The 15,100-nt window shown below is 40.5% G+C and overlaps 1 protein-coding gene across 1 annotated transcript in view; it reads right to left on the bottom strand.

Moving 5' to 3' along the window:
- Nucleotides 1-15,100, bottom strand: part of ATAD5 (ATPase family AAA domain containing 5) — a gene marked incomplete at both ends in the record, with an annotated part of 67,933 nt that overhangs the window by 13,582 nt on the left and 39,251 nt on the right. Inside the window, 8 exons of the mRNA XM_080714008.1 lie at nt 1,329-1,393; nt 2,219-2,312; nt 3,770-3,903; nt 7,312-7,488; nt 10,275-10,425; nt 10,521-10,663; nt 10,885-10,964; nt 14,113-14,209. Of these exons, the coding sequence (XP_080570134.1) occupies nt 1,329-1,393; nt 2,219-2,312; nt 3,770-3,903; nt 7,312-7,488; nt 10,275-10,425; nt 10,521-10,663; nt 10,885-10,964; nt 14,113-14,209 (941 nt within the window). The remainder of the gene's footprint in view (nt 1-1,328; nt 1,394-2,218; nt 2,313-3,769; nt 3,904-7,311; nt 7,489-10,274; nt 10,426-10,520; nt 10,664-10,884; nt 10,965-14,112; nt 14,210-15,100) is intronic.

Raw genomic sequence — 15,100 nt, 5'->3', positions numbered from 1 at the left:
AGGTGTAGCTCGGAGGTAGAATGCCCTGGGTTCCATCCCCAGTACCACACACACAACACACACACACATAAATAGGGCTGGGGGCATAACTTGGAGGTAGAATGCCCCTGAGTTCAATCCCCAGTACTGCAAGAAAAAAGAAAAAAGAAAAAAAAGAAAAAAAAAAATATATATATAAAATGGAGGGAGGTAGGTAAAAAAAGATAGGGCTAGGAATGTAGCTCGGAGGTAGAATGCCTCTGGGTTCAATTCCAGTACTGAAAAAATAAATAAAACAGAATAAAGGATAAAAAATAGGGCTAAGGTATAGCTAGGAAGTAGAATGACTGTTCAATCCTCAATACAAGACATATACTTGTAATCCCAGCATTCAGAAAGCTGAGACAGGAGAACTGCAGTTCATGGACAGACTCAGCTGTTACCTAGTGAGGCTTTCTGCAAGTCAGTGAGACACTGTTTCAAAATAAGGAATTAAAAAAAAAATTGGGCTGGGGTTGTGGCTCAAAGGTAGAATGCCCCTGGTCCATCCCCAGTACCGCAAAAAAAAAAAAAAAAAGTTTTAAAATATCCCTTAAATAACCCTTAACAAACACATTTTTAAATTATGACAACTAAAGCCGGGCAAGGTGGTGCACGCTTGTAATCCCAGCATTCGGGAGGCTGAGACCTGGAGGATCACGGTTCACGGACAGCCTCAGCTACTTAGTGAGGCCCTCTGCAACTCAGTGATACCTGGTTTCAAAATAAAGAATAAAAAATAGGGCAGGGGGTGTAGCTCAGAGGTAGAATGCCCCTGGGTTCCATCCCTAGACCCGCCAAAAAAAAAAAAAAAAAAAAAAAAAAAAAATTATGACAACTAAGTCACACTTGGGAAGCTGAACAGGAGGATCATGCAGGTTTGAAGCCAGCCTCAGCTGGTTTAAGAGACCCTGTCTCCAAATAAAATATAAAATACGTCTGGGATTATAGCCCGGAGGTAGAAGGCCTCTGGGTTCCATTCCCAGTACCACCAAAAAACCCAAAATATGACAACTAGCTGGGCGAGGTGGTGCAAGCTTGTAATCCCAGCATTCGGGAGGCTAAAACAGGAAGGTTGTGGTTCGCAGACAGCCTCAGCTACTTAGTGAGCCCCTCCTCAACTCAGTGAGACCCTGTTTCCAAAAAAAAAAAATAGGGCAGGGGGTATAGCTCGGAAGTCAAATGCCCTTGGGTACCATCCCCAGATGTGCAAAAATAAATAAATAAATAAAGACAACTAAATTTAATAAGAAACTACCTTTTACATAATTGTGTTATATAATTTATGATTATAAAATCTCAAAACTTACCAGGGAAGGAGTTTTAAAATTGATTTCTTCAAAGCAGCCATCAAACATTAAGCTAAATGCTGGATCTATAGAAAAAAAAATTTAAGACTTTTTAAGCATTAACTTTCTCTAGTTTTACTTTTCTATCAAAATATTCAGCATCAGGCAGGTGTGGCAGTACACATTTGTAATCCCAGTACTGGGGAGGCTGAAACAGGAGGATTGCAGGTTCGAGGCCAGACTCAGCAATTTAAGCCTTCCACAATTTAGTGAGACTTGTTTCGATATGAAATAATAAAATAGGGGCCGGGCCTGGTGGCGCACGTTTGTAATCCCAGTATTTGGGAGGCTGAGACATGAGGATCATGGTTTGAGGACAGCCTCAAGTACTTAGTGAGGCCCTTTTCAATTCAGTGAGAACCTGTTTCAAAATAAAGAATAAGAAGTAGGGCTGAAGGTATAGCTCAGAGGTAGAATGACCTTGGGTTTCATCCTCAGTACTGCAAATAAATAAATTAATTAATTAATTAATAATTTTTAAAAATAGGACTTGGGATGGAGCTCAGAAGTAGAATGCCCCTGGGTTCCATCTCCAGTACTAAAAAAAAAAAAAAAAAAAAAAAAAAAATTTTCACTGAGTGTGGTGGTGCACACCTGTATTCCTAGTATTCGGGAGGCTGAGACAGGAGGATCACAGGTTCAAAGTCAACCTCATGAGGCTCTCAGCAACCCAGACCCTGTTTTCAAATAAAAAATAAAATAGAGCTGAGAGTATAGCTCAGAGGTAGAAGGCCCCTGAGTTCTACCTCAGTGCCACAAAAAGAAAAACAAAGAGATATTTCTAACTAAGATCAGAAGCTTTCCCAAAACATTTTAGCCAAAAGCAGTTAATTAGGTTTGCTGTCACCTACCACTTGTAGTAAGAATTACAGGTCGTTTCGTTGTTGCCATGAATGTTTTAATTGCATTAAAAAATCCAGCATCTTCATCAAAAACGACATCAACCTACAAGCATACATTAGAATATTTAACAAGGGAATAATACAGTTATAGGACATCTGTTGTGTACACACAGTAGATATACTTTATGTCTGTTACAGACAAAACCTATTCATTTTTTAAAAATATGAATTTAGTTCATATTAAAATTTATAGCTTATAATTTTATCATCAAATATTAAGCACTCAAACAAAAATGTGTTTAACCTATAACTGAATAGGTGTGAGTAAAAATAAATTTTACAATTAAAAATAATAATCTTGAATTATATTAATCATCATACTAAAATTTCTAGAGAAAACAGTTTCATTTACTTTAATCTCTCCTCTTTTCTCTCTCTCTTTCTATTTCTTTTTTTTTTTTTTTTCATACTGGGGATGAATCCCAGGGGCTTTTTACCTCTGGGCTACACTCCCAGACCAATTTTATATTTTATTTGGAGAAAGAATCTCCTAAGTTGCTAAGTGCCTCACTTAGTAGCCGAGGCTGGCTTCGAACCTGTGCCATCCTCCTGTCTCAGCCTCCAAAGTGCTGGGATTACAAACATGGGCCACCATAGCTGCCTCATTTGCTTTAATTTCAAAAATAAGTATTTCTTTCTTTTTTTCTGTACTGAGGATTGAACCCAGGGGCATTCTACTCCCGAGTTACATCCCCAGCCCTTTTGCTAAATGGCACACGCTTGTAATCCCAGCATTTGGGAGGCTGAGACAGGAGGATCACAGTTCATGGACAGCCTCAGCTACTTAGTGAGGCCCTCTGCAACTCAGTGAGACCCTGTTTCAAAATAAAGACTAAAAGCCAGGCGTGGAGGCGCACACCATAATTCCAGTGCTTGGGAAGCTGAGAAAGAAGGACCCAGGTTCATAGCCAGCTCAGCTCCTTAGTGAGGCCTCTACAACTTAGGAGGATCATGCAGGTTTGAAGCCAGCCTCAGCTACTTTTTGAGGCCCTCAGCAATTTAGTGAGACCCTGTTTTCAAATAAAATATGAAATACATAAGGGGTACAGGCCAGAGGTAGAAAGCTCCTGGGTTCTATCTTCAGTACCACAATAAAACAAAAAACAAACAAAAAAAGAATAAAAAAAATAGGGTTGGGGGTATAGCTCAGAGGTAGAATGCCCTGGGTTCAATTCCCAGTACCATAAAAAAGAAAAACAATAAAACAAAAAAACAAACACTTTTTACCTTAAGATATCATGAATATGTACCTCTGTGAACGTACCTCCTCAAGCTGGACGTGATGGCACAGGCTTATCATTCCAATACTTGGGAGGCTGAAGGCAGAAGGATCAAAGGTCGGCGGCCAGCTGTAGCTACTTAGGCCCTCCACGACTTAGTAAGACCCTCTTTCAAAATAAAGAATAAAACAGGGCTGGGGTTGTAGCTCAGAGGTAGAATGCCCCTGGGTTCAATCTCCAGTTCTAAAAAAACAAAGCCAAACAAAACAAAAATCCCTACCTCCTCAAAAAGAATGAGAGATGTTGCATTTTTTCTGTTGGGGTCATCAGCTCCAAATTCTCTGACATTTGAATTGGCTGCATTTATAGATTTAGTCTGAGCAATCTGCTTCTGTTCCAAAGAATTCTTACTTCCTGTATAAATAAAATATTAGAATTTTAGTAAAAATGAACTTTTTTTACGGTAATGAGAATTGAACATCGAAGCTTGCACATGCTAGTAGGCAAGTGTTCTACCACCGATCTGCATTCCTAATCCTTTTTTATTATTTAGTCGTACTACTTGTTGACTCTGTCCTCAAACCTGTGATTCTCCTGTCTCAGCCTTACAAGTATTGAGATTACAAGCATGAGCTACAACACTCAATTTAGTTTATTTATTTATTATTATTATTATTTGCAGTACTGTGGGTGGAACACAGGGCCATTCTACCTCCGAGCCACATCCCTACCCCCTAGCCCTATTTTTTATTAGTTCTTTCTTTCTTTCTCTTTCTTTCTTTCTTTCTTTCTTTCTTTCTTTTTTTTGTTGGTACTGGGGGTGGAACCTCTGGGCTACCCTCCCAGACCTATTTTATACTTTATTTGGAAACAGGGTCTCACTAAGTTGCTGAGAACCTCACTAAGTAGCTGAGGCTGGCTTTAAAACTGTGCAATCCTCCTGTCTTAGCCTCCCAAGAGCTGGGATTACAAGAGTGCACCACCATGCCTGGCTAAATTTAGCTTATTTTGAAACAGAATCGCAATAAGTCATCAAGACTGGCTTCAAATTTGCAGTCCCTCCTACTTCAACCTCCTGAGTAGTTGGGATTATAGGAGTGTGTCATCTCACCTAACAGGTAAAACAACTTCTTTTTGTATGGTACTGGAGATTGAACCCTGGGGCCTTCTTACCTCTGAGCCCTATTTTTTAAATTTTGAAACAGGGTGTCTCTAAATTGCTGAGGGCCTCAGTAAGGTACTCAAGCTGGCCTCGAACCTATGATTCTCCTGTCTCAGCCTCCTGAGTACTGAAATTACAAGGCATGTGTCACCATGCTCAATGCCCTCAGCCCTTTTTTTAAAATTTGAAATAGGATCTCTCCCAAATTTCTACATGCTGACCTTGATAATCCTGTCTCAGCCTCCTAATAAAAAATCAAGGTTTGTCTTTTCGGTACTGGGGATTGAACTCAGATGCATAACCCCAGAGCTACATCCCCAGCCCTCATTTATTTTTTAGTTTGAAACAGGGTCTAAGATACAGAGGCCCTGACTAAAATGCTGAGGCTGACTACAAACCTGTGATTCTCCTGTCTCAGCTGCCAAAGTACTGGGATTTGGGCCACTGGTCAACTTAAAATCAACTTTTTTTTTTTCTAACTTAGTGTGACACTATTTCCAAATAAAAAATAAAATAGGGCTGGGGGTGTAGCTCGGAGGTAGAAGGAGGGTCCCATCCCTAATACGCCCCCACACAGAGGGGGTGCTGAGGATATATCTCAGAGGAGGAATACACTGAGAGAATGCCTCTGGGTTCAATCTCTAGAACCACAAAAACAAACACACGCAAAAATATTGGATATTTCCAAAAAATAAGTGCCAAGTGAAATCCCCCCCCCCCTTTTTGTGGTACCAGAGATTGAGTCCAGGATCATTCTATCTCCGAACTACACCCTCAGCCCTATTTTTTATTTTGAAACAAGGTCTCACTAAGTTGCAGAGGGCCTAAGTAGCTGAGCTGGCTGTGAATCTGCCTCCCAAGTACTGAGATTACAAGCATGTGCCACCATGCCTGGCTCTGAAATCCCTTATTATACTGAAAGAGAACATTAAACTCCTGTATGTAGAACATTCAGTGTAACTGATTTTTGTTGTTGTTGTTGTGTGTGGGGGGGTTGTTTTTCTTTTTTTATTTTTGCAGTACTGGGGAGAGAACCCAGGGGCATTCTACCTCTGAGCTACCCCCAGCCCTACTTTTTATTCTTTATTTTGAAACAGGGTCTCACTGAATTGCAAAGGGCCTAAGTACTAGCTGAGGCTGTCCTCAAACCACGATCCTCCTGTCTCAGCCTCCCAAATGCTGGAATTACAAGCGTGTACCACCATGCCCAGCTGTAAATGAGTTTTAATAAATAGCAATAAAAATTAATAAAATGTTTATATTTTTATGTATCAGTCATTATTTTTAAAAATGTCAAATTTAACTGGGCCTGGTGGTGCAGGCCTATAATTCCACCACTTGGGAGGCTAAGACATGAGAATTACAGGTTTAAAGCCAACCTCAGCAACTTAGCGAAACTTTCAAAAACCTAACAAGACTTTTTCAAAATAAAAAAATAAGGTGGGGACCGGGTGAGGTGGTTCACAATTATAATCCCAGTACTTGAGAGGCTGAGACAGGAATATTAGGTTTGCCACCAGCCTCAGCAATTAAGTGAATCCCTCCTCAACTTAGACCCTGTTTCTAAATAAAGAATAAAATAGGGCTGGGTATCGCTTAAAGGTAGAATACCTTTGGGTTCAAAGCCCAGTAACACACACACACACACACACACACACACACAAATGATGATGATGGTGATAATAATAATAAATGCCATCCGGGCGTGGTGACGCACTCTTGTAATCCCCGCGCTTGGAAGGTGGAGACAAGAGGACCACGCAGGTTCAAAGCCAGCCTTGTTGGCTTAAGAGACCCTGTTTCCAAATAAAAATATAAAATTATAAAATAGGTCTGAGAGTGTAGCCCGAAGGTAAAAGGGTTTCCAGGAACCCCAGTACCACACACACACACACAAATCCCAGTACTTGGGAGGCTGAGACAGGATGATTGTAGGTAGCCAGCCTCAGCTACTTAGTGAAGTCCTTCGCAACTAGTGAGACCTTATTTTGAAATAAAGAATAAGGGTGGGCATGGTGGTGCAGGCTTGTAATCCCAGCATTGGAGGCTGAGACAGGAGAATCAAGGTTTGAGGACAACCTCAGCTACTTACTGAGGCCCTTTGCAACTTAGTGTGACACTGCTTCAAAGTAAAGAATAAAAAATAGGGCCGGCTGAAGGTGTAGCTCAGTGGTAGAATGCCCCTGGGTTCCATCCCCAGCACCACAAATACATAACAAAACAAAAAGAATAAAAATTAGGACTGAGGTTATAGCTCAGAGGTAGAATGCCCTTGGGTTAAATTCCCAGTTCCGCAAAAAAATTAAAAAATTAAAAAAATAATAATGATGGGGCTGGGCATGGTGGCACACTCTTGTAATCCCAGTACTTGAGAGGCTAAGACAGAAGGATCACAGGTTGAAAACGAGCCTTGGCAACTTAGTGAAGCTCTCAGCAACCTAGTGAGACTCTGTTTCCAAATAAGAAATAAAATAGGGCTGGGAGTATAGCTTGGAGGTAGAGTGCCTCTAGGTTTAATCCCCAGGATGACCAAAAAATGGGAAGAAAAAAAAAGGGTTGGGTGTGTAGGCTAAAGGTAGAATGCCTCTGGAGTCATCCCCAGCACCCCCCCCCCACACACACAAAGGAGTCACATTTATTTTGCGGATTTAATGATTTACCTTTATTATTTTGCAGCAATGCTCCTATTTCTTCATTACTTTTGGGTTTGGAAGAAACTTTAAAGTAAGTTGCCAAAGTTTTAGGGGGAAGTACTCGCTTCTGCCCATTACTTTTTGGTGATGATGGAGGAAGTTTTCTTGGTGATGTAACAATTTTTCTAGGGGAGCTTAATTTTTCTGTAAAAAAAACAAATTTTACTTAAGGATAGACATTCTAAAAAGTATACAGATGGCAAGACAGAGGTATCCATATTCTATATGTTTTCCTAATAGGTAAAAATCAAAGACAGAGAAATTTTCTTTCACTCATATACCCAAATACCTATACAAATATTACTGTATTATTATGATAATGTTTATGTTCACTGCACAGAAGGATAAACCAGCTATTTTGTTGTTTTTGCAGTACTAGGGGTGGAACCCAGGGGTATTATACCTCTGAGCTCTACTCCCAGACCTATTTTATACTTTATTTGGAAATAGGGTCTCACTAAGTTGCTGAAAGCCTCACTAAGTAGCTGAGATTGGCTTTGAACCTATGCAATCCTCCTGTCTCAGCCTCCCAATCACTGGGATTATCAGCATGTGCCACCATGCCCAGCCTTTATTATTTATTTATTTATTTTTGTGGTACTAGGGGAGGAACCCAGAGGCTTTCTACCTCCAGGCTATACTCCAAGCCCTATTTTATATTTTATTTGGAAATAGGGTCTCACTAAGTTGCTGAGAGCCTCACTGAGTAGCTGAGGCTGGCTTCGAACCTGCGGGATCCTCTGTTTCAGCCTCCCAAGCGTGGGGATTACAAGCATGCGCCACCATGCCCGGCTATTGTTTATTTTGAAATAGAAACTCACTAAGTTTTGGAGGGTCTCACAAGTTGCTGAGGCTGACAAGAACCTGCCATCCTCCTATGTCAGCCTCCCAAGTACTGTTATTATAAGCATGTGCCACCATGCCAGGCTTCCCAGCCCTATTTTTTATTTTTATTCTTTAATTAAACAGGGTCTCACTAAGTTTTGGAGGGCCTCATTAAGTAGCTGAGGTCAGCCACAAACCTGAGATCCACCTGTGTCAGCCACCCAAGTACTGGGATGACAAGCATGTGCCACCATGCCTGGCCCCTCAGCCCTATTTTATTTTTTATTTAGAAAGAGGGTCTTGCCAAGTGGTTTTATTTTTTATTTAGAAAGAGGGTCTTGCCAAGTGGCTGACACCCTCACTAAGTTGCTGAGGCTGGCTTCAAACCTGTGATCTTTTTGTCTCAGTCTCCAACTTATTAGGATTACAAGTGTGTGCCACCGTGCTCAGCTAGAAGCACATTTGTTTTTGTTTTTGTTTTTTGTTTGTTTGTTTGTTTTGCAGTACTGGGAATGAAACCAAGGGGCATTGCACCTCCGAGCTACAGGCTTCCCTAAGTAATTGAGGCTGTCCACAAACCATGATCTTCGTGTCTTTGCCTCTCAACTGCTGGGATTACAAGCATGCTCCACCATACCTGGCTAGAAACATAGTTTTTAAATAAATGGCAAAGCTCCTGCTTTGCAGGTGTGGCGCACTGGGTTCGATCTCCGGTTCCAAAAAAGACAAAAAAAAAAAAAAAAAAAGAACCCCTTTAAAAAAATGTTAGCTAGCCGGGCGTGGTGGCGCACGCTTGTAATCCCTGTGCTTGGGAAGCTGAGACAGGAGGATTGCGCAGGTATAAAGCCAGTGTCAACTACTTAGTGAGGCTCTCAGCACCTTAGTGAGATTGTTTCCAAATAAAATACAAAATAGGTCTGGGAGTGTAGCCCAAAGGTAGAAAGCCTCTGGGTTCCATCCCCGGCACCACACACACAAAAAATATGTTAGCCATGCATGGTAGCACACACCTGTAATCCCAGTACCTCGGAGGCTGAGACAGGAGGATCACAGGTTCACAGCCAGCCCCAGCTACTTAGTAAGGCTATCCACAACTTAGTGAAAACCTGTTTCAAAAATAAAGAATAAGAGCCGGGCGTGGTGGCGCACACTTGTAATCCCAGCATTTGGGAGGCTGAGACCAGAGGATCGCGGTTCGTGGACAGCCTCAGCTACTTCATGAGGCCCTCTGCAAGCATTGGGATTACAAGTGTGCACCACCACGCCCAGTTTTTTGTTCCCTCTTTCTTAGCAGATCTTAACATATCTCTTGCATATTAGAAGTCTATGATAAACTTAGTGAAAAATTTGAGTTTGAAAAAGTTATTACTGCACCAGGCAGGATAGTGCATGTCTATAATCCCAGTACTTGGGAGGTAGACAGGAGGATCTCAATTTGTGGGCAGCCTCAACAACTTAGTGAAGCTGTCAGCAACCTCTTGAGACTCTTTCAAAATAAAAATTAAAAAAAAATAGCACTGGGAATGTAGCTAAGAGGTAGAACATCCCTGGGTTCAATCCCCATCACCAAAAGAAAACTTTATAAAGCTATCATAGGCCGGGCGTGGTGGCACACACTTGTAATCCTCGTGCTTGGGAGGCTGAGACAGGAGGATAGCACAGGTTCGAAGCCAGCCTCAGCTACTTGGTAAGGCTCTCAGCAACTTAGTGAGACCCTGTTTTCAAATAAAATAGAAAATAGGTCTGGGAGTATAGCCCGGAGGTAGAAAGCCTCTGGGTTCCACCCCCAGTACCACCAAAAAAAAAAAAAAAAAAAAAAAAAAGCTATCATAGATCTCACTGTCACTTCATTAAAAAGTAGGTCATTTTAGCCAGGCACAGTATGTGTACCTAGAATCCCAGATACTTTGAAAGATAAGGCAGAAGAGATTACAAATTTGAGGATAGCCTGGATAACTTAAGACCCTGATTCCAAACAAAAATAAAAAGGGTTGGGGGACAGATAGCTTAGTGGTAGAGTGCTGGCCTACCATGCCTGGCCCTAGGGTTCATTCCCTAGTACTGATTAAAAAAAAGTTATATTTTAAAGAAAATAATTTACTTACTTGGTGATTTGCTTATGTTGTAGTTATTAAAAAAACAGGGTTTTTGTGCATTTACACCTTGCTTGTCTACTTGATGTGACTGAGTAGCTTCCTTCAGCTGAGACAGAATTTGTCTACCACTGCGCTGAGACGAGGCATTCACTTCAAATATCTAAAAGAATGGGAAAAAGGCAGAATGGTTTATGTTTTTCTTGAAATCAAGGGTAATTATTGCACCAATATTCTTCCATTGTAGCTATTACTAACCTTAAATCCTAGCTCCTGAGCACAGGCATACACTGCAGCGGTTTTTCCCACTCCTGTTGGCCCTGTTATAAGAACAGTATTGCAAAGACGATTCTCTTCTTCATCATCTGAACTGCCTAAAAAGTCTTTGCTATCTGACGTATCTGCAAAATTATTAAATTGCATGTAAAATGATTAATTGCTTAGGCAGCAAACTGACCTCACGAAACCCAAAAATCAAATCTCATGAATTTTTTGCCAATAAATACTCAAAAAATGAATTCATGCAAAATACAAAATCAAATATACAAAGGCAGATATTTTATAATATTTTTAGCTAATCTAATTCTAGAAATGTTCAGTGAAATAAAAAGAGTCAAAATACCTTCCTGTTTCTCATCTCTTTTTCCCTTCAAATTCTGTCTTTCTTCCAATTCAGCTCTTCTTTTCCAGTCTTTCAACCAACTGTCATAAAATGTGTTAATAAAATAATTCACAAGATAATGATATCTCTTAAGTCTTATGTTTAAATGATTACTGGGAAAATATGACACACTGCTATTTTATGTACTCCATAATAGTGTTTTGTTTTGTTTTTTTGATGCTAGAGATTGAACCCAGGGGCCTTCTACTTATAAGCTACACCCCCAGCCCTATGTTTTATTCTCTATTTTAAAAAAGGATCTCACTAGGGGCCTCACAAAGTAGCCGAGGCTGGCCAAAAACCTGTGATCCTCCTGTCTCAGCCTCCTAAGTACTGGGATTACAAGAGTGCGCCACTATGCCCGGCTCTCCATAATACTTCTGAATTAATTAAAGAGTAAAATATGGCATGAATATTTTAAAACAAAGTAACTTTTGTCTAAATATACCAAGATTCCTTAATGTATAAGAACACTGAGTGCAACATTGCTTATATTAGCCTCTATAAAGAAAAACACCAGTATGGCTGGAGGAGGAAGAATATTATGGTAAACTCACTTAAACCAATACACAGCAATTAGAAATAAATGAGGTAGCTGGGCATGGTGGTGCATGCTTGTAATCCCAGCATTCAGGAGGCTATGCTGGAGGATCGTGGTCCTCAAACAGCCTCAGCTACTTATTGAGGCCCTCCGCAACTTAGTGAGACTTTGTTTCAAAAATTAAGAATAAAAAATAGGGCTGGGGGGTGTAGCTTGGAGGTAGAATGCCCCTGGGTTCTATCCCCAGTACTGCAAAAAAAATAAAAATAACTGAGGTAGCCGAGCCTGGTAGTGTACACTTTTAATCCCAGCGCTTGGGAGGCTGAGACAGGAGGATCGCACAGGTTCAAAGCCAGCCTCAGCTACTTAGTAAGGCTTTCAGCAACTTAGTGAGACCCTTTTTCCAAATAAAATATAAAATAGGTCTGAGCGTATAGCTCAGAGGTAGAAAGCCCCTGGGTTCCACCCCCAGTACCACCAATAAAAAAAAAAAAAAGAAATAACTAAGGTAGCTGGATGTGTTGACAAACACTTATAATCCCAGTACTTGGGAAGCTGAGACAGGAGAATTACAGGTTAGTGGCCAGCCTCAGCTACTTAGTGAAGCCCTCACAACTTAGTGAGAGTCTGTTTCAAAATAAAGAATAAAAAATAGGGCTGAGGTTATGGGTCAACAGTAGAATGCCCCTGGGTTTCATCCCTAGTACCAAAATTTAAATAAATAACTGAGGTAAGCCAGGGGTGGTAGCGCATACTTGTAATTCCAGTACTTGGGAGGTTGAGGCAGGAAGATTGTAGATTCAAAGTGAGCCTCAGGTGGTTAGTGAGAGGCTCTTAGTAATTTAATGAGACCCTGTTTCCAAATAAAATATAAAATAGGTCTAGAGGTGTAGCCCTGAAGTAGAAGGTCCCTGGGTTCCATCCCCAATACCACACACACACAAATCTGAGGTAGATCATGGGATGACAAGAAAGGTGTCTAATACACAATAAGTACAAGTAGAAGGATTATCTAATCTGGAGGAGACTAGCTGAGTATAAATCCCAGGTCCTTTACTTTCTAGCTACGAGACCTTGGACACATAATTCAACCCCTCTCGGCCTATATTACCTATGAGGCAAGGTCAACAGTATACTGACATGACATCCTTTTAAGACTAAAATGAAATAAAAATAGTGCAAGGACTTGGGAGAATACCAAGTTCAAGACAGTAACCATTACTAGGGGACCCTAATTACTCATATGAAATCTTTTGGGCCAAAGAGATTTAGAATTCAAAAATTTTCAGGTATTAAGAAAGATAAACTGGGCATGGTGGTGGCGCATGCTTGTAATCCCAGAATTCAGGAGGCTGAGACCAGAGGATTGTGGTTCGCGGACAACCTCAGGTACTTAGTGACGCCCTTTACAACTCAGTGAGACCCAGTTTCAAAATAAAGAATAAAAAATAGGGATGGGGTGCAGCTTGAAGGTAGAATGCCCCTGGGTTCTATCCCTAGTACTGCAAAAAAGAAAAAGAAAAAAAAAAAAGGAAAGAAAAAAAAAGAAAGGTAAACTGGGTATAGTAGTGCACTCTTGTAATCCCAACATTCTGGAGGCTGGGACAGGAGGATCACATTTCGTGGACTGCCTCAGCTACTTAGTGAGGCCCTTTGCAACTAGTGAGACCCTGTTTCAAAATAATGAATAAAGGTGGGCATGGTGGTGCACTCTTGTAATCCCAACATTTGGGAGGCTGAGACCAGAGGATTGCGGTTCGCAGACAGCCTCAGCTATGTAGTGAGGCTTTTTGCAACTCAGTGAGACCCTGTTTCAAAATAAAGAACAAAAAATAGGGCAGGGGGTGTAGCTCGGAGGTTGAATGCCCCTGGGTTCCATCCCCAGACCCGCTAAATAAATAAATAAATAAATAAATAATAAAAAAGAGACTGGGGTTGGCTGGGGGTGTAGCTCGGAGGTAGAATGCCCCTGGGTTTCATCTCCCTAATTACTAAAAAGAAGTAATTTGATTTTTTACTAAAGAATGATCAATAAAGACCATAATAAACTTCATATTATAGTCTATAAACTTTAAGCTTTCAGAATTTTTTATATGAGGAAATTAGAGACAGAAGATTTTGCACCTGAACTCATAGTAATATGGCTGGCATGGTGATGCCCACTTGTAATCCTAGTACTTGGGAAGCTGAAACAGAAGGATTGAAGGTTCAAAGCCAGCCTCAGCAACTTAGCAAAACTCTGCTTCAAAAAAAATTTTGTTTTTGGTGGTACTGGGGTTCCTAGAAACCCTTCTACCACCAGGATATACTCCCAGACATATTTTATATTTTTATTTGGAAACAGGGTCTCTTAAGCCAGTGAGGCTGGCTTCAAACCTGCACGATCCTCCTGTCTCCGCCTCCCAAGTGCAGGGATTACAAGCATGCACCACCAAGGCCGGCCTCTACTTTTTTTGAAACAGGGTCTCAAAAAGTAGCTGAGACTATTCACAAACCTGAGATCCTCCTGTCTCAGTCTCCAAAGTACAGGGATTACAAGCACGCACCACCATGCCTGACCTTAATTACAATCTTTAAATTTTAGTCTAAATAAACAGCAAAACTAAACTAATAAAGTACTTTTCAATTCCTTTACAAATTTTACCAACCTATGTAATTTTTTTATAGCTAACTCATTGTCTATGAGTTCACTGGCATTTTGAGGTTGATACTTTTCTGTCCAAAGCATGTCTTCAGTTCCAGAATCTAAAGAAGAAAAAAAGAAAACCTAAGGTATTATACATTCTTTGACATGAGCATATATTCTTAGATATCTACATCATTGTTATAATGTAACACTAAGTATTTGTAAAAATTTTATATATAGAAAAATGCCAGAGGTAATTTCATATTTATTTATTTTGTGGTGCTGTGGATTGAACCCAGGAGCATTCACCTCCAAGCTACAACCCTGACAGGCAAAACAGTACCACAAAAATAAATAAATAAATAATTAATTAATTAAATAAATAAAGTTAAATTCTTTACAGTTTGGGCATGGTGCCCCATATTTGTAATCCCTGTACTTGGGAGGCTGGGACAGTAGGATCATAGTTCAAGGCCAACCTCAGCTACTCAATGAGTCCTTTGGCAACTTAGTGAGACCCTGTTTCATAATAAAGAACAAAAAATAGAGCTGGGATTGTAGACCGGAAGTAGAACGCCCCTGGGTTCCATCCTCAGAACCAAAAAATATGTAAATATATAAAATTCTTCATACCATAGCTGGGTTGGTGGTGCACAATTATAATTCCAGTACTTGGGAGGCTGAGGCAGGATGATCATAGTTCAAAGCCAGCCTCAGAACTTAGTGAAGCCTTCTGCAACTTAGTGAGACCCTGTTTCAGTATAAAAAATAAAATGGTAGCCAGTCATGGGCGTGGTGATGCACACTTGTAATCCCAGGATTTGGGAGGCTGAGACAGGAGGATCATGATTCACGGACAGCCTCAGCCTCTTAGTGAGGCCCTTCGCAACTCAGAAACTCTGTTTCAAAAATAAAGAATAAAAAAATAAGAGCTGGGGGTAGAGCTAGAAGGTAGAATGCCTGCAGGTTCTATCTCCAGTACCGAAAAAACAAAATAAAATAAATATTGG

The sequence above is a fragment of the Muscardinus avellanarius genome (genome assembly GCF_963383645.1).
Source record: "Muscardinus avellanarius genome assembly, chromosome: 16".
Lineage (NCBI taxonomy): Eukaryota > Metazoa > Chordata > Mammalia > Rodentia > Gliridae > Muscardinus > Muscardinus avellanarius.
This window is presented reverse-complemented; position numbering and strand designations above follow the sequence as displayed.